Source organism: Colletotrichum higginsianum, chromosome 1, assembly GCF_001672515.1.
Source record: "Colletotrichum higginsianum IMI 349063 chromosome 1, whole genome shotgun sequence".
Classification (NCBI taxonomy): domain Eukaryota; kingdom Fungi; phylum Ascomycota; class Sordariomycetes; order Glomerellales; family Glomerellaceae; genus Colletotrichum; species Colletotrichum higginsianum.
The window spans coordinates 1,083,562-1,101,752 of record NC_030954.1 but is presented as its reverse complement, the minus strand read 5'-3'; the positions used below and the strand labels follow the sequence as shown (position 1 = coordinate 1,101,752).

General features: G+C 56.9%; 3 protein-coding genes across 3 annotated transcripts; 2 read left to right on the top strand and 1 right to left on the bottom strand.

Moving 5' to 3' along the window:
- Positions 1 to 6,941: 6,941 nt before the first annotated feature.
- Positions 6,942 to 8,540, top strand: CH63R_00344 (Major facilitator superfamily transporter; the record flags this gene model as incomplete). Its single annotated transcript, XM_018295319.1, has 2 exons — positions 6,942 to 7,501; positions 7,559 to 8,540. 2 exons carry the CDS (start codon positions 6,942 to 6,944, stop codon positions 8,538 to 8,540), a joined length of 1,542 nt encoding a protein of 513 aa, XP_018163681.1.
- A 4,419-nt stretch (positions 8,541 to 12,959) lies between these two features.
- On the bottom strand, positions 12,960 to 15,899 carry CH63R_00343 (Pheromone-regulated membrane protein; the record flags this gene model as incomplete). Its single annotated transcript, XM_018295318.1, has 1 exon — positions 12,960 to 15,899. One exon carries the CDS (start codon positions 15,897 to 15,899, stop codon positions 12,960 to 12,962), a length of 2,940 nt encoding a protein of 979 aa, XP_018163680.1.
- A 1,354-nt stretch (positions 15,900 to 17,253) lies between these two features.
- On the top strand, positions 17,254 to 18,191 carry CH63R_00342 (uncharacterized protein; the record flags this gene model as incomplete). Its single annotated transcript, XM_018295317.1, has 3 exons — positions 17,254 to 17,276; positions 17,494 to 18,064; positions 18,147 to 18,191. The coding sequence occupies 3 exons, from the start codon at positions 17,254 to 17,256 to the stop codon at positions 18,189 to 18,191; spliced, it is 639 nt and encodes a 212-aa protein (XP_018163679.1).

Here is an 18,191-nt window from a genome sequence, read left to right as displayed (position 1 = left end):
GTTGAATGGCCCTAGATCTGTGGGAAAACGAAGGCCAGAGGTAAATCGACTAGATGTATGCCACTGAGATCTCAAAGAAGTACTGACTCACTGTTATCGCCCACCGGCGGCGATGGTTGCGCAGGGAGAAGGTTGGGTGTGGCCGAAACGATGATGGAGACGATCTTTGCGACGCGACGTCGCTTGGTGCTGCTGGAGAAGGCAGATGGCAACGGCAGATGAGCATGGCTGTCTTACAATGTCACTGTGAAGAAACTGCTACAGAGAGCCACGGGTCCCAGAAACTTTAGTGGGAAGGTTCGACTCTCTCACCCGGCCGGGCACCGGCGCCGTGTCAGTCCGGAAGGACCCACACCTTCGGCCGACAGCGCCGTGAGCTTCGGTCAAGGGAGGTCGCGAGACTGGTCAGACACCTAGATGGCCCATGACAAAACTACGGTATTTGCATCGTCGGCAAGATCGAATAGATAACTTAGGGATGAAGGGACTAGGGCCTTGATGATGTCACCACCATCGTTGGACCCCGCCCATGACTGTCATGGAACAGCATGAGTATGGATAGAGGTGTGGAGATCACAAAAGGTGGTCTATGGCCCCATTTTAGACATTATAGACTACACAAAAAAGAATTCTCTCGAGACGAAAGGCTATTGCAAATCTGCCAGCGTTTGAGGATGAGATTCAAAGCCATTTGCGGTCTATGGTGTTTGGATTGAGGATCTCTCAAGAACGGGCAGCATCGTAAAGGAACAACAATTCATTTCGGGACAGGAAATTGAAATGTCGTGCCTGCAAAACAATAATGCAGACGGTGAAAGGGTGGTTTGCTTTTCGTCGCTGAACCTCGCAGTTGTGAGTGATCAAGGCTGTCTGCCCTCTTGCGGACCAGCCCATTCAGAGGACCACGCCCCTCCCGTTAGCTTCTTAAGGCCGGAAACTCAATGTATAAACGGCTAAAGGAGATTAGAAGCAAAAATTTGGTAGAGACATCCTGCTAACAAGCAGACGCCAAGCAAAATCCGGGTTCAGCTACTTTAGCAACGCGACGACGGCCGTAGACAGTCTTTTGATCATAGCTATGACGTTCGTTCTGGTTGATGAATACAACCATTCACCATGGTACGTGAAGCCCACGCGGAAGTCTTCTGTGTTCAAGCCCGAGCAGCATCTTGGAAGACACTTTAAATGGCCAAACATCAACGTGATGCAAGAAGCACGGTTGGGCTAGACGTCTTGTCAAATGGAGATCGTTGCTAACTTACACAGCCACAAAGGTTGCTTATCAACATCGTAAGATGCCAAGGCAATAAGTTCCAAAGCCAAGCTTTCAATCACATTTCCCTCGTCTTTCTTTTACTCGCGCTTGCCAGAGCAGAAAGCAATCTGAGGTGGGGTTTACAGCTGTTGGAGTCAGTCGATGAGGGGAAAGCAATCTCCGTAGATCTCCGGGTTTTCATGAAGACTAGCATGATTCCGGGTATTTCTTAGCAAATATGCCCATTGATCATCGCGATGTCCGACGGAGTGCGGGCCCCCACGGGGAGCCGATAGTCGTCAATATGGAAGGCTTGGCATATGCGAGGCTGCCGCCGAAGGAATGCCAGCTTTCCTTGGGCTGCGGACCACGAAGATATCCCGGGACGCTTGACAAGCTCCGGAGACAAGACCGCCCAACCGACGAGGGCTTGGTAGGCTGGCGGCTCAAATAGAGTGGCCCGGGTGGATGTAGTCGGAGGCCAGTCAACCGAAACCAGATGAACAAGCTCCAGAGTCGTGTTGACGGCGCGTAAGCCAAGACTGTCCATTCCTAGCCTTTGCGAGGCGGCTATGTGATTCATGGCCCGGCGCCCAGGACTGCTTGAGCTATTATCGTGGCCATCTCGACATGCCTGATGCCACGCAGCTGCAGGTGGCGGTCGCCACGCTGGCAACATTGAGCGACGGCTGATCGAGCCAAGCAAGTAAAAAACGGGCCATGAGGCCTTGGCGTTTCTTGTCTTTGGAGCTTCAGTTGCTTGAATTGCCTTGGAAGGGGATCCCGCCACGGAATCAAAGTCCGCTGGCTGGCGACAAAGACGAGCGTCGTTATGATTAGTGTTGTTGTCATCATACCGCAGGTATTGCACGTTCTGCCCATCCTCGCGACGGACCCTGGAATCGTCGGAAACATGCAAGGCAAGAGTGGAAACGTTTCTGTCGCATACTATTCCCAGCGTTGCAAAAAGCACGGACGACGTGTCACAGGCCAGGCGTTCTCTAACATGAATGTTACCTGAACGCACTGAGGGACAACCAGGTAATGTCGAGAAACGGTGTTGTGATGACACTTCCACAGATGGTGAAGCTGGTCAAGTAGCGAAACACGATTTCCCAAAAAAGGAATCTGCATTCGCTGTCGCGGGCTTCAGACTTCTAGAAGCAGCCCTTTCCAGGCTAGCCTCGAATTGGCCTGGAATTGAGGTAGTGGCCAGGGGGTGGCAGGAGGCTCGAGGGGTGATGGTTTGGTCTAGTGGTTGGGGATATTGACCGATAGGCCGGCGTCGTAGTATACTACGATCCGGCAATGCCAGCCATGGAACCAGCAAACTGCCTCGAACGGCAAGCGGACAAACGTCGCAGCCTGCGGCTCACCGCCATTCAAGACCAGTCGAATGACAAGAATCACAACGATTGTCTTGTTGCGGTAAGGACCAGGATGCGCGACAGATGGGTGGCGGTAGGAGCGGAGCGATGCGACGGCGCAGACAGGTGCGTATGAGCGTCGTCCAGGGCTCCAGTCTCCAGGCAGGTGAGCACGCGAAAAGAGCCGGGATGCGTGAGGATGATGGACCGCCGGTTCATCTCCGCAGGAGAAACATTCGGGGTTTGGGGTTGAGGGGGAGATTTTGTTGGAGAGGCGGGGAGGCGGGGACGGGGACGGGGACAGGGAAAGCAGGATTCGGTCTTGAGTTCGTAATCAAACATCAAGGATGGTTGACGTCTCCCATGGTTCGGCGGGCGGGCGGCGGCAAGTGAACAGTGGGACTCGCTCGGAGGAGGTCAAGTGCCGGGACAGGTCGTATCTGCATCTGCATCTCTCTCCAAAGATGGCGTGCGTGATTGAGCAACGAGCCTCCTCTGAGAACGAGCGGCTCGGACTGGCTTAGGGTGGGCGGCGGCAGGCCAAAGAAGATGGCATGTTTTAGAGGTACATGGTGTCTTGGCAGCAGCTGCGATGTCGCCTGGCGCGTCGTCTGCGGTCTGGTCTGCGATGGCCAGGCCAGCGACGAGGTAGACTAGACCAAAGTAGGTTGAGCGGACATGACTCGAAATGAGGTTTACGGTTGACGAAGATTCGGGACCCAGGTGGATGTCTCTTTGCAGGCACGTGTTGTAGAACTGGAGAATGGACCGGAGGTCGGAGACTGGAGACTGGAGCCCGGGGAAGAGGGGGGGAGGGGGGGGAGAGAGTTTCCAGTTGAGTCTGTCTGATGCCTGTGTTGGGGGGGAAGCGAGAGAGTGCGGGTCGAGAAGGTGACGAGTCGAAAAAGTCGAAAGGGTCAAAAGGGCCAGAAGTGAGGAGGTCGTGTGAGGAAGATGGGGATGGCAGCGACAGCGGGAGAAAAGGAATCGGAAGATGGCCGAAGTCTCGAGGGAGGGAGTGGGGCCTGACGCCCCCGGTGTTGCGCCCGAACAGAAGGAGCCCCCTTTGCCCCTCCCCCCCTAGTGGACCCGATCTGCCCCGGCCTGCCCCGGTGCCTGCCCAAAGGAAAAGTTACGGGTCTTGCTTGCCATTCCTTTTCTTTCCGGCGAGAAAGGAGCGAGCCAGTAGCAGTTGGCAGTTGTGCTAGTCAGCCAGTGGTGGTGGGGGTGGGGGCGGGTCCAGTTCCGATAATTCACGAACGATGGCCAACTAAATAGCAGTTGCATGTCTCCTGGGTCTTTCCCAAAGTTTGGGCCATTTGGGGGAGTCCCAACTCGAGCTAGACACAGAACAAAAACCTGGGGAGGAACATGGTCATGGTCACGTTTATGGTCTAATGGAGACGAAAGGGGAGGGTGGGTGGACTGGAGTCTGGAGTCTGGAGTTTGCAGTACAAGGTCTGTAATGACCCTGACATTGACCACTGTCCACTGGACGCTATCTTGTTTGCAACGTGACCACCGATGGCAAGGGCAGAACGCGGATTTCCCATTGCGAGAGAAGCATCTTTATCGCAAACGGTTTCACTGGCCAAGAGATATGTTGCATTGCAGGCGACATGTTTTCCCTCTCCGCGACAGGATGCGCCTGGCAGAGTCGGCCGACGCTCACGGTGCTGGCTGTTAGCAATGCATCAGCCAGCAGATCAAGGCATTCCAATCCACGGCCGTTAAGCTTAATTCCCCAGCATCCACGTCCCCGTACCTTGTGACGGACGCATCCCACATGCCACACTATTTCTCATCTTGTACGGTGGGACAGGACAGGACACGCACCCTCTAGTGCCCGCAGCCACCGGCGCAGCACCGCCAGCACCACCATGAGATGACGGGGCATTAATTACCCCGTACTGCGGATCGGGCATCTGGCGGGGTCGAATCTGGTAAAGCCGCTGTCAATCAGGTAGTTCGTTCCATCTCTGACGCGGAAATCAACGTCGCGGGTTTTCTTCCCCTCGGGTCGGTGTTTTGTTCGACTTCACTCCACACTTCCATCCTCTAATCCGTGATTCTGTCGTCGACGTCGTCAGAAGTGCGGCGACATGCCTCGCAGCGCCCAGCGACTTGGCGTGACGGGATGGCTTGCCGAGACGGACACAAGCACTTTCTTGGCAGAGCCATCGCCCGTTGCGTCTTGGCCTGCGTGTGCTGAGCGAGCCCATCCCTGCCCCATCTCCGGCCGCGTTTTGTTCGTTTGCGAGTCTTGGTTCTTGGTGTGTTGTTGGTGCCCTCCCTCAATGGCCAAGGCGCACGTAGCGTTCCTTATCTCGCTTTCTGTCGGGCTCTTTCCGTGTCTTCCCTCCACCAGAAGGCCAAGACCGACGTGGAGGAGGAGGGCAGGCAGGCAGGAGGGGAGGGCGTGATCGTGACCGGGTGGATACCTCGCTACCTTCCTCGCCGTGCTCTTTCCTCCCACATTGACTGGCAACTAGTAATTGCTGACTGCTGAGTGCTCTTTCCCAAAAACCTCGGGTTGTCACGTTGGGCCATTCGATACGTACCTTGCGCAACCAACATTTTTTTATCTACCTAAGGTAGTTCACGACTCTTTAGTTCTTTTTGATTGTCCAGTTTTTCATCCCTCGCCCACGCATCTCATTGTCTGCCCGCCCCCTCTCCCTCCTCCTCCACCATCATGATGCTGCTGCTGCTCCATCAAACGGATTCGGTCGTGATGCAACACCATCACCAACAAACCCCCCCTTTCTCCCCACAGACCACACACTTGCTGTCCCCAACACGGACGGCCAAGACCTCCTGGAGTGTGAGGCGCAAACTTTTTCTTGGCCTCGACCCTCATTTCTTGCCCCTCTTCCAAAGGTGTCTTTTCAGCGCCTTTCCTGTTGCTTCTGCCGTTGAGGCTTGCATCTGTCGGCTCACCAAAAACATCTCAACCCCTTCCGCGTTACTATTCCTAGGTAGCCTTCCACTCTGCCCGTTTCTCTTGGCCTCATCTCCATCCGTCTCTTACACTGCTCCGACACCGCAATACTCTCCGTCATACCCTGGGACGGAGGGGCAACCTGCTCGACGTTGGATGGCAACCAAAGGCCACCTCTTTGGTGAGGGCAGACCAACAAGGCGTTCTCTATCGCCGCCTCCCGCCACTGGATGAACATCTCGGGCAAGCCCCGTCACTATGTTTCCCACCCCCGGATTCCTATCCGGCTGTCGCACTCATGGCCGTAGCATGGTTCAAAACTACAAACACAAATCATCCTATGCCGCCGTCCAACACACACACACACACACACTCGCACGCTCACATACCCCCTGTTCCACCCACACTCCTTGTTCTTTGCCCCCGGTCTGCTGCCTGCATGGGCTGTTGATCCATCATGTGCCGGAGCGAAGGCCGTCTCTGCTGCTTCTGGGGGACGCTATCGTATGCAATCGTGCAAAAGAGTGAACCAATCCCTCGTAGTCATCGTGGTCCCCTACTTGTTCCCTGCTCTGACACCGACTTGGACCAGACACCCCGGCCTCTCTTCTCTCCTCCCCTCTGCTCACCTCTCCACGTTCGTGCCTCCTCCTGGTCACTCGACCTGGTCTGCATGCTGCTCTCTACCTGGCCTGCTCTACATGGCCTCTTGTATCTCGTTTCTCCGCTAAAAAACTCTAGCTGCATGCCTCCCCCCATTCCATCTCCCTCACTTCTCCTCACCATCCTGTTCTCCCCCGACCCCGTACCCGACCCCGCATCGTCAGCTCTGTACTCCCCACGCATCCATCTGAGCCATCTCTGCCCAGTATTAGTGCCGCTATTGGTCTGTCTGCCCACTCTCATCATGACGCTTCACTGCAGTGTCCCATCATGGGAGGAGGTGATCGCTTTCGAAACGAGGGCTGACTGGGATGTAGGCCATCCAACCCTAGATACCCGTTGCTTTGCGTTCTGTTCTCTCTCCTCCATCATGCTGTCCAGTGCCCACTGTCCCCCCTTGCCCGACGAACTCTTGGCCCCGAGCCGCCGGACTGGCTGATGATTCGTCGATGGGGAGGGCTATCAAGGCTGCTCTCAACTATATGAAGAAGTCTGTGTTCCCCCATCATCCCATCCATTTCTCCCACTTGATCTCTGTCAGTCGTGCCTCATCCTCTTCGACTTCCTCTTCCTCCTCCTCCTCTTCTTCTCTTCACACCACTCTCCCCTCATTGCCCTCATTTCCCTTCCTGGGCAGAATTTGAGGAGCCTGTCGAGGTGGAACTGTGTCACACACACACTCACACACACACACACACATCACACGACATCCAGCATGTCGACACCAAATGCCCAGCCTGCCGACCCCATCGCCAAGGGCGTCGTGGCCACGGCGAAGCAGTCCTTGAAGGACCTCTTCATCTGGAAGCAGCGCACCGTCGTTGTCAGTCCTACGGGCGAGACGCACACGGAATGGCAGGATCCCGATCCCATCAAGAACCCCTTCAGTCTGATGGCCCAGCTAGGGCCCCGCGACTGGCTCTTCTTCATCTGCGGCTTCTGCGCTTGGACCGCCGATGCCTTTGACTTCCACGCCCTCTCCATCCAGACCACCAAGTTGGCCCACTACTACGACCGTTCCAAGACGGACATCACCACCGCCATCACCCTCACTCTTCTGCTCCGCTCCGTCGGCGCCGCCTGCTTCGGCCTGGCCGGAGACAAGTACGGCCGCAAGTGGCCCATGGTTCTCAACATGATCATCCTCGGCCTGCTCCAGATTGCCACCATCTACAGCACCACCTTCCAGCAGTTCTTGGCTGTGCGCAGCTTGTTCGGCCTCTTCATGGGAGGTGTCTACGGCAACGCCATTGCCATGGCCCTCGAGCACTGCCCGTATGTCGAGCCCTCCATCTAATACCTGAACGTCTGCTAACATGTGAACCTCCCCAGCTCCAACGCCCGTGGCCTCATGTCCGGTATCCTCCAACAGGGATACTCTTTCGGCTACGTCCTCGCTGCCTGCGCCAACCTCGGCGTCGGTGGTGGTGTTGAGACGTGGAAGACGGTCTTCTGGATCGCCGCCGGCGTCTCCATCGCCGTCGGTCTCGTCCGCGTCTGCTTCCCCGAGTCGCAGCAGTTCCTCGAGGCCAAGGCTCGCGGAAAGAAGACGGCGTCTCCCGGCGCCTTCTGGAGAGAGACGAAGAAGATGCTTGCCCAGGAGTGGAAGATGTGCGTCTACTGCATCATCCTCATGACGTGGTTCAACTTCTACTCGCACACGTCGCAAGACTCGTACACGACCTTCATGATTGCGCAGAAGGAGATGGCCAATGCCGGCGCGTCACGCGCCTCGATCCTGATGAAGGCCGGCGCCTGCGTCGGCGGCACCATCATCGGCTACTTGTCGCAGTTCTTTGGCCGCCGCCGCGCCATCATCGCCTCGGCCCTCATGTCGGCCTGCCTCATCCCCGCCTGGATCCTGCCCCAGGGCGAGCGTGCCCTCAGCGCCAGCGGCTTCTTCATGCAGTTCTTCGTCCAGGGCGCTTGGGGTGTCATCCCCATCCACCTGAACGAGCTGTCGCCCCCGGCCTTCCGCTCGTCGTTCCCCGGTATCACCTACCAGTTGGGTAACATGATCTCATCGCCGTCGGCGCAGATTGTTAACGCCATCGCCGAGAGGACGTTCGTCACGGCCCCCTCGGGCCACAGCGTCGAGGCATACGGCCCCGTTATGGGCATCGCCACCGCCATCATCGCAACGGGTATTGTCATCACGACCATGTTCGGACCCGAGCGCCGCGGCCGCAGCTTCGAGCACGCCGTCGCTGGCGTCGAGGGCGAGATGGCCGAGGCCAAGGAGATTGACGACCACGACGAGGAGAAGGGCAGCATCAAGGCCGCCAACGTCGAGGATGCCGCACGCAAGGAGTGATCTGTAGCAGTCGGTGACTGTACGGGGGTGACTAGAGGAGTCTAATGAAAAATTCTTGGATACGCCCGCAGGTGGGACTTGGAAGAAGAACGAAACAGGCACATGAGAAGGAGGATTTAGCAAAGGAAATGCCTATCCGGAGGCCGGGGAGGCCATCACAATACCCAAGAGCAAAAGCGTCACAGGCGCGAAATGAAGCATTATTGAAATGAAATGAATTGAAAAACAACAAGACAAGAAGGATACCATCTGCACGCTCATGTGAGGGGACCCTGATGATGTTCCAATGCACTGTGATGAAATGGCGTATTGCGTTTCACCAGACAACAGATGCTCGAGATAAGCTTCGTGCCCAGCGATGCCGATACTTGCCCGGCGGCTTGGCGTGAAGCTTGTAGGTCTTGTTCCTGTTGTAGGGTCCGCACTTACGTACAGGTGCACACTTACACGCTCGCTCAAATCTGCGTTTAGAGTCTTACTGACCGTGTCAAGGTTCCCAGAGTCAGTTAACGGGCGTTGAATAATGGCATGAGGGCCCCTGTCCACGACTATCCAACTGGATGACGCTCCCCCCGGATCTCGGAGTGTCAAAATCTTGCGCTGCAACCCTTCCGGTGTGTTGTCACGAGATCTCTCTATTCATTCTGCCTCCCCCTCCCTCTCCCCTCCGCCTCCCTCCCCTCCCAACATGGTAACGGTTGACGAGTTCGCAGGCGGGTCCGCCTGAGATGACAATCGTACGATGAGCGGGACGGGGCCGCTCTCACAAGCCAAAGGAAAGAAGGGGGAGAAAAAACCCAAACCAAACACAAGTGAGGGTGGGGGAGGGAAAAAGTTGTTTCTTTGGCGTCCGTTGTGGATTTGTCGTGGTGGGGAGGACCACAAAACTCCAAAATGTTTTTTCGACGGGTCCTCCCCTCTCGCCTTTTCTCTCACTCTCTCTCTCTCTCTCTCAGTCACTTCCCCCGCGCTCCGTTTCCCCACCACCCCCCAAAGATCCAAACCTGATCTGGAGACTGGCCAACCCTGATTCCAGACCGGGTCTTTTCACCTTTTTTTTCTTCTCCCCCCCCCCCCCCCCCTAAGAATCGAGAGGGAAAGGTGGATCCGGGGAGCGGTGCGGAGGGCTCTGATGAGGGAAACAAGGGTGAGGGGCGAGGGCGCGGGGAGAAGGCCGTTCGTTTCTCTCTCCCTCTCCTTCTCCCTCCCTCTCGCTCTCGCTCGCGGGCGTGGGGTTCTAGAGGGGCACCTCTTTTTGGCTCCATCGTGAGCCCGACGACTTGGCACGCGTTTACAAATCCGGCGGGTCCAACAAGCAAAAGATGAGATATTCGTGCTTACGAACCTCGATCCAAATAACATGGAAACGTGGATCCCGTTCAACCCCCCCCTTCCCCCCCCCCTTAACACCCTTCCCTCTCTTGCAGAGTCCTGGCATCCTGATGGCGGCGATCTTGTCGGCACCTGCGCCCATCTATCTCAGCGTCCTTTCACATGTCTTTCCAAATTTTCCCAACGACATAGGACGCGCGCAAGGTTTCGTTGGATGCGGCGGTCTCTTGCCACTGACCAGCTCCCAAACGGGAACGGGGTCCATATGCGGGATGGCACGCGAGGCAGGCATGCGGCACAATGTAGAGAAAGACGAAGCAAGGTCAGCTTAGCTTGCTTGGCCGCTTGGCAGTACGCAAGGATACTGTTCGGATCTTGTCCGTTCGCCCTCTAGCGACGCTGCGGGTAGTAAATGTACTCCTGCGGCGCGCGGTCAGATTCGCGCCCAATACTCGGGTCCTACATCGTTCCCGACTCCCGCGGCGCCGCTCCCCTCCTCCTCTCTCCCGACCCCCGGTGGCCGATGGCGCCAGGGGTCCCGATGACCGGCATCCGGACGAGCGATTGCCGATGCCTCCCCCCCCCTGCCTTTCTCTTTTGATTCCTGGCAACAATTCTTGGTATCAGCCATCCCGGGTGCTGTGTGTGGTCACAGAGGATGATGAGAGCCATCGGCGTACTGCAGATTGTGAGTGAGGGAGATGCCGAAGAGAATACACTGCGGCGATGATCAAATGAATAGGATACTCTGGTTGCCTTTTCACACATATCATGATGTCTTCAATCCCTACAGCGGTGGACTGAGTATCATGCTGGGCGCCGAATCACACTGCATATGTGCGGCTGATTTACTCCACGCCAAAAGGGGGATAGAAGCAGGCTGACGAGACGATGTGCCTGATGTAATCATACGCACCCTTTGAAATCTCTTCGCATTGCGTGTGTCGTTCTTGTTCGTAATACAAAAAAAAGGTGTCTCTAGTTCAAGGGCTACGACGAATAGACCTTGGGCGCGAGAGCGAGCAGTCTAGGTACTAGGAACCAGAACCCGCCATGGTGAAAGACATGTACCAAGATTCAAGAACCTTGACGTCGGCCTGCGTACAAGGCATGTTTCTCGTAATATACCAAAATTCATTGCTATTTGGTGGTACCTTGGTGGAAGAGAATGTGGCACAAGTCTAACGGTCTGCGTAACCCGACTTTTGCATCTCGCACTCTGCGCTCACAAGGCGAAAGACGTTCAGGATGGCGCGCCGATGTATGGCAGTACTCCCCTCGGCCCTACAATAAAGATTGGTCACCAGAACACCCTACAACTGGGTCATTGAGTCTGGAATCTTCATCGAGAAGGACGGTGAGCACACATGTCCCTCAACTTAGCACAGGGGCATCGGCCATCAGAGGGTCATCCGGTGCGTGTCTAGCTGGAGGAGAGACCTCGGAGATGTCATTTCTCTTTTTTGGAAAGACATTGAACGTTCCTGTGGTAGACAGAAGTCTCCACGATGCTGTTCCTCCGTTCCGCCGTTGCCATGCATCATCCTCTGACACCGGGCCATAATCCCAGCTGACAGACGCCCAGACACAACAACCGACTTGTAGAGTTCATGGTTTTTTCAAAGTAGAAGAACGGCCTAGACAGAGCAACCAAGACGCTATCTTAAAGCGACTGTCGCGAGGTAAAAAGAAAAACAAGAAACGGTGGTTTCGGTGAGAGTACTCTAAACGGATCCTGGTCACGCCACCTTTCACGCTTGCATAAACGTCGTCTCAATGCCTCCGGAATTTCGGCCGCGTCCTTGGCCAACCCGACCATGGGGCGAGCAACCGCAGCATATCTCGAACGACGCCCGACGGCTCTTTATGATAACCACGAACTAGCCGGGCAACTGCGGGTTGGAAAACTCAACACCCAACAGGGGATCGTGCGCGATTCACCGGCCGGTAATTATGCTTCAGCAGTGTCCCAGTCGATCACACTTATTGCACTGCGAAACACCTGGAAGAGCCTCTCAACAGTGATACGTAAGGTGGTGACGCGGGATTTCATTTTGGGGCAGTAAACGGCTTTTGCGACAGAAGCACACGCAGCCTCCGAGAAAATGCTGGAAACAGTCACCCGGGACGCAGGCGGCGAGCCATCAACTCGACAGCTGACAGGTTGCAATCAAGAGATAGCCTATAGAGAGAAAGAGAGAGAGAGATAGAGAGAGAGAGAGAGTTTTCTGCAGTAGTTCAGGGGTCTCCGACTTAAGTAACGGACTCTCTCGCCTTGCATGTTTGTCATCGCGCCTCAGCAGAGCCTTTTGAATGTCACATGCAGGAGGTAATGCTGTACGAAGAATCGCGAGGCCATCTGCGACTGCAGCAACCCGAATTGACCAAAGCCAAGGAACATGTGCGAATTCTACATTGACAAAACACACACCGCAGGCACGAAGTACTCCCGTTGACCGGCCTCGCCCATCTAGCTCCCTTCACGTACACAACATCACCTCTCGACCAAGGCTGCACCACCCTACCGTCACGGGTCCGCATATTCCCGGCAAATGCTGAAAGCGTTCACTGAATCCCGTTGTACGAGCGTACACCAGCTGGCCCGTTCGCGCCTCGTAACGACGGCCAGGTCCATGGAGTCAAGTCGCCCCTCTCGGCACTCAATCAACGAAACACAGTGGCAGGACACGGCCACTCAACCTACATGGGTAGTGGCCCATTCACTTGATGTAACGATCTCGAAAAGGAAGCGTGGTGATGTGCTGGAGGTTCTACCACCTCTGGTGTCTGTTCTTTGTTCTACTACTTATTCTGTTGTATTCCATGTTCGAATACTGAACTCTCGAACTTGATCTAAACCCCTGCTAAGAAACAAAAGAGACAACGCTGAATCCCCTCCAAGAAAAAAGAAAAAAAACACAGGCGCCCGACTGCCGTTTACATGCTTGCTCTTCTAATGCTCCTTGTATCCAGAAACCGTCTCGTCCCGAGACCCAACTCCAAGTCCGGTGGTGCTTCGATGGCCCACATCCAATAACCGAATAAATGAAAATCTAACCGCGCCGGCAGGATCCTGCTTCGCACAAACTAGAAGCTGAGCAAGCCGCTGCGACGTTTGCCCAGCGGGTATACCATCAGGGCGCTCAGGAACAGGCCGACGGTGATGCCGATGGCGACCTGGATAACGCTGAGGAGGACTGCGAATGCTGAGTTGTTGAGGTCCGAGGAGTCACCGCTCGTCGTGCCGTTGTTGTTGGTGATCTGGTCGGCGGACGTCACGCCAGCAAGCAGCGACCCGCCGGCCGCAAGACCACTAGGTACCTGCACGAATATCGCAGGCAGCATGGCTGCGGCGGCGAGTCCGTAGCCAACGGTGCGCTTTCGCTCGGGGACGACGCCTTCGGCCATGTCCTTTTCGGAGAAGGCCTCGGTCGTCGGTGTGGTGGGCGCCGTCTCGGGCGTGGTTTCGCCGGGGGTGTGGACCCCGTTGGAACCGGCACCAGCGCCGGTCTGCCCGGACATCTGATACATCTCCGGACGAGGACGCTCGTTGCGGCGACGGCTCGCGGTGACAAAGCGCGGAGCTATGCGGAGGTCCCACCAGTCGAGGAAGTCGAGGCAGTAGTTGTGAGCGTGGCGACCGAGGCGGGAGTAGAGGTTAGCCAGCAGCCCGACGGTGAGTGCGCCCAGCATGTTGGAGATCTGGGCGTTGCCGACGAAGAAGTCGGACGAGTAGCTGTTGACGAGGAACCCGGCCAGAGAGATGATGATCATGACGGGCGTCTGCTTCCACTTGGCCTGGTTGATGATGCAGAGGCAAAGGGTGAAGCCCGGGACGAAGAGCAGGTACCAGTTCCTATTAAGCGGGTTGGTGCAGGACGTCCGGGATTCCGCGTGTTTGTCGATCATGCCGTAGAGGGCGGTGCCGATTGTGGTGCCGTATCCGAGGAAGAGGGTGTAGATCATGGCATAGACCATGCGCACACTCCCGGCTACCAGGTTGTGACTCTGCAACTCCAGACTGCTGCAGAGCACCATGTAACCGGGCAGGATGAGGGCGATGGAGCTCTGTGCCAGTGCAGAAAAGCAAAACAGCTCGCCGTTGTTGATGGATCCGAAGGCGCGTGCCAGGAAGGAAGTGACGATGGCGGCCGTGATCTCGAAGACGTTGGCGTACAACTCGTTGCTCGGCGCGAGGATAAGCTGCATCCAGCCGAGGATACAGCCGAGGATAAAGGCGATGGGCAGATCGATGAAGCGTCCCTGGAAGGCGAAAGGGGCGACACAGACGCTGGCCAGGCCGTAGATCGGCACGCGCGTCCAGTTGCCAAACTTGAGCTTGCGGCTCGTGATGTTCTCAATCATGATGGTGGCCTCGTCAACGCTGATGAGATCGTGGACGACCTGCTTATAGATGTCGTGCACGTCGCGCAGCTTGCCCAGGTCGACGCCGTGTGCCGAACGGACAATCTTGACCTCGGTCGTGTGGGTGGCGCTGTCGTCGAAGCTGATGATCATGCAGCCGGGAATGTAGAGGAACTGGCCCTCGATCTCGAGCACGCGGGCCGACATCTTCATGTACTCCTCGAGCCTATGCGTCGGAGCACCATAGAGCATCAGCGCCCTGCACAGCTTGACGAGATACTTATGGCGCGACAAGATCTGGGCAATGTGCTTGGTGATGCGGATCTTATCGTCCGCCTTGGAGGACTTGGGCGACGAGCCGCCCCAGACACTGGACTTCCTCTTCTTCGGCCTCGACGGGGGCTCATGCTTGATCTTCTCTGTGAACCCCTGGCTGAAGACGCTCGAGGCGGGACCGGCCATGGCGGACGACGACTTGAGAAGTTCTGCCAGGGCAACCGAAGAGCGGGATCCCTGCTTCTTGTGGTAATGGAACAAGCCACTGTTGGGGCGCGACGGACGAGGAGATCCGGGAGCCGAGGGGGGGGCCGAGGGGGGGGCAGATGCCGGCTTGGAGCCGGGAGGAGAATGGTTGGGCGTTGCCGTCCCAGGCGTGTTGGCCCCAGGCGTGTTTCGACCACTGCTGCCTCCGCTTCCGTTCTCGTTGTACAGCTTAAGAAGGGAAGAGAGAATACCGCCTTGGTACTGCTTGGGCGGCGGGACATAGTCGTGGGCGTACGACTGCTCGAGGGTGGGTGTGGCGGTCCCGGAGCGGACGCCGGGCGGTGGCTGGTATTTGAAGTAGTCGTTCGGTCCCCGGTCGCCCTTCTTGGAGCGCTTCGTGTGCGATCGAACGAGGTTCTCGGCGTCCAGGTGAGAGTTCTTTCTAGGACGGGAGCGGACCTTGCGCCGGTCTTGGGCGCCGTCTACCGCCGAGCTCAGGCCGGTGACGTGATCCGCGTCCTCGTCGTCGCTGAAGGGATTGTAGGCCATGTCGACCGAGTTGGTGCGAGACGGGGGCGACGAGTAGTTTTCGATGCTGACGGCCAGGCGGTTGGCGCGCTGGCGGGCCTCGAGCCCGGAGCGCTGCTGGCGTTCGCCGGCGGTTCGCTCGGCAAGGTCGGCCTTTTCCCTTTCCTGCGGGTCGTCGTAGCTGGTGTTCCGACGCAACACGGGCCGAGGCCGGGCGGGCGTCTCGGAAGGGCTGCCATCTTGGTTCTCCAAGTTGAGCACCTGGGTGAGGGCGCGGCGCAGCTCGCCGGCATCCGGGGCGCCAGCCGGGGTGATATCAGTGTCTCGGCGGCGCGGGGTGTCGAAGGGGTTAACTTCGGGACCCTCAGGAGACATGGCCTGGGCGAAGTAGTCGTCCTCGATGACGATGCTCGGCGGGCGGTTCTCCGGTTGGACTTGGGCTTGGGTCTGGCCGTCGCCGTGGAATCCGACCCTCTTCTTCTCTTTTCGTGCTTGCGGCGTCGCGGACGAAGGATGGAGCAGCGGCGGAGTCTGGAGCTTTCCCGGCTGTTGACTATTGTTGAAAGGGTTTTGGGACGCAGCAGGCTGAGGGGATACGCTGGAGCTCGTGTTGGAGCTGCTCGCCCCCGGATCCTGAGGGAACCCCGACATTGTGCCGGTACGGAGCAATGATCGTCGTCCTAGCTGTCGGTCGGTCGGCCTCTGGTCTCAGAATTGTTCTCTATCGTCCTCAAAGATTCTTCTCGTTCGTTATCTCGGATGCGTTTTCCGAACAGAACACAAGCTGAAAAGCGGCGCAGTGGTCAAAGGAAGTGTTATAGCTGCTGATGTGGAATATTTGTGGGATGGATCAAGTAAGTATCCTGGTATCTCGGACGAGCGGTGTCTACGACGACGACGACGACGACGACAACGACGACGATGACAATGTTGGCGGGAGAGATTCGTCAGTGGACCTCACGGCGGTAGCATTCGTGAAAAGAAGGCGCCATCGTGTAAGAAGACAGGAGGGCTGGGTTGAAGAGGAGTTGGATGAAGGGGGGACTGGGGAGGAGGAGGAGGAGGGCTAGGAGGAGGGAGGAGGATGATGATCTAATGGGATTCGGGAACTTGGAAGTGGCAGGCGGAAGCGGCGGACAGCAACACGTCTGGGAACGTAACGAATGGCAAATAAAAAAAGAGGACAGAATGGAAAGAACTGGAGACCAGCCTACGAGCAGGAACGGCAACGAGCAGACCGGGAAGCTCCACGGCGGGCGTGGGTGCGTGGTGGTGTTTCTCGGCCCCGGTGCTCTCACACATGGTGGGTGATGGATGCTAGGCTCTCTGGATGGATTCATGAATGGATAGGCTGGATAGACCGATGTTTAGTGTACGGAGCACTGGGTCTCGAGGCCGGGATGGTCATCGAGCCATGGACCTTGAACCATGTTTGACAGTCGGCGCCCACCGAGTTCAGTCCATCCGTCAGTCCATCCACGCCACGGGCGGGTGGTTATGGAGAAGGGTATGGTATGGTACAGGTATGGATGGGTATGGATGGGCATGGATGAGCATGGATGAACATGGATGAACATGGACATATCCCACGCCTTGCCGCCATGGCATGGCATGCGAATTGCCTGACCACCACTGCGTGTCCGTAGTGTACATGTAGTGTGCGATGTACTATCAGAGTACACTACACCAAGCGTAAGGGGGAGAGAGTGAGTGGGTGGCCAAGCAAGACGGACGGGCTCGGCTGGCGGGGCGAGGACGAAGGAGAAAGGAAGAAAGGAAGAAAGAAAGGAAAAAACACGAAGAGAGGGCCCACAGCAAGTCGTCAGAGAGAAGTGGAGAGAAGCCGGCGATGCGGCGGTGGAGGCGGTGGTGGATGCGGCGATAAGCAGTGCAGAGTTTCGATGTGTGTGTGTGTGTGTGTGTGTGTGTGTGTGTGTGTGTGTGTGTGTGTGTGTGTGGTTGAAAAAGTGTAAAGGTGTGACACCATCCGTATTGAAGAGTCAAGATGGAGGGGAGAGGGAATATGAGGTACGTATCTTTCCTCTCACTCTGCAGCAACATGAGTGAGTGAGTGAGTGAGTGAGAATGAGCACTGAGAGTGAGCACTGAGAATGAGCACTGAGAGTGAGCACTGAGAATGAGCACTGAGAGTGAGCACTGAGAATGAGCACTGAGAGTGAGCACTAAGAGTAGTACCCATACTCTGTACTGACAGAAAGTCAACACTGAGCAACTGAGAGGACAGAAGCAAACCCTCCCCTGCATCAGATCCCACCCCTCCAAGACTCTCCCCATCCCTGCCAGGAACCCTTAGCCATCCATTCTCTGTGTCTTCTGAAGCCTCTTGGTTCTTTGGGAACCCCCCCGTGCCCGCCGAGCCTGACCCCCATGCCGTCATCAACTCACCCCCCCCCCCCCCCCATTCATCCTCTTCCTTTTCCCTTGGGCCATCACTGATCAGGACTTCCTGCGCTGAGCCAAGTCGAACTGTCCCGCTGCCCGCACCACCTGCTGCCCATCATTGCCCTATCCCGCCGCGGCTGCAGGCCGACCGCCTTGTCCTCGCAGCCGGTAGCGCAGCCGGCTCGGGGCCAACACGTGTCTGCACCAAGCACGGCGCAGTGTGGCTCGCTGCCGCCGTTATCAGTTTGATGTTGTGCTCTCTCTCTGCTTGCGCCGTATCCGCCCCCGGCCAGCACAGCTGGCTAGCTAGCCGCCGCGCGGGACCTTCTGTGTCTCGATCGGCTTGCAAGAAGAGGTTTGACCCGACTCGGGTGGTGCGAGAGCGAGGACAGGAACGGGGGGGGAGGCGTGAGGTGCGCGCACATCAACACATCACATCAACACATCACAACAACCCCGTCCGCTAATCCTTAATGACAAATGAACTGCTTCTAGACCGAGGAGCAATCGCGCGCTCGCGCTCGAAAAGGGCCCGATTAA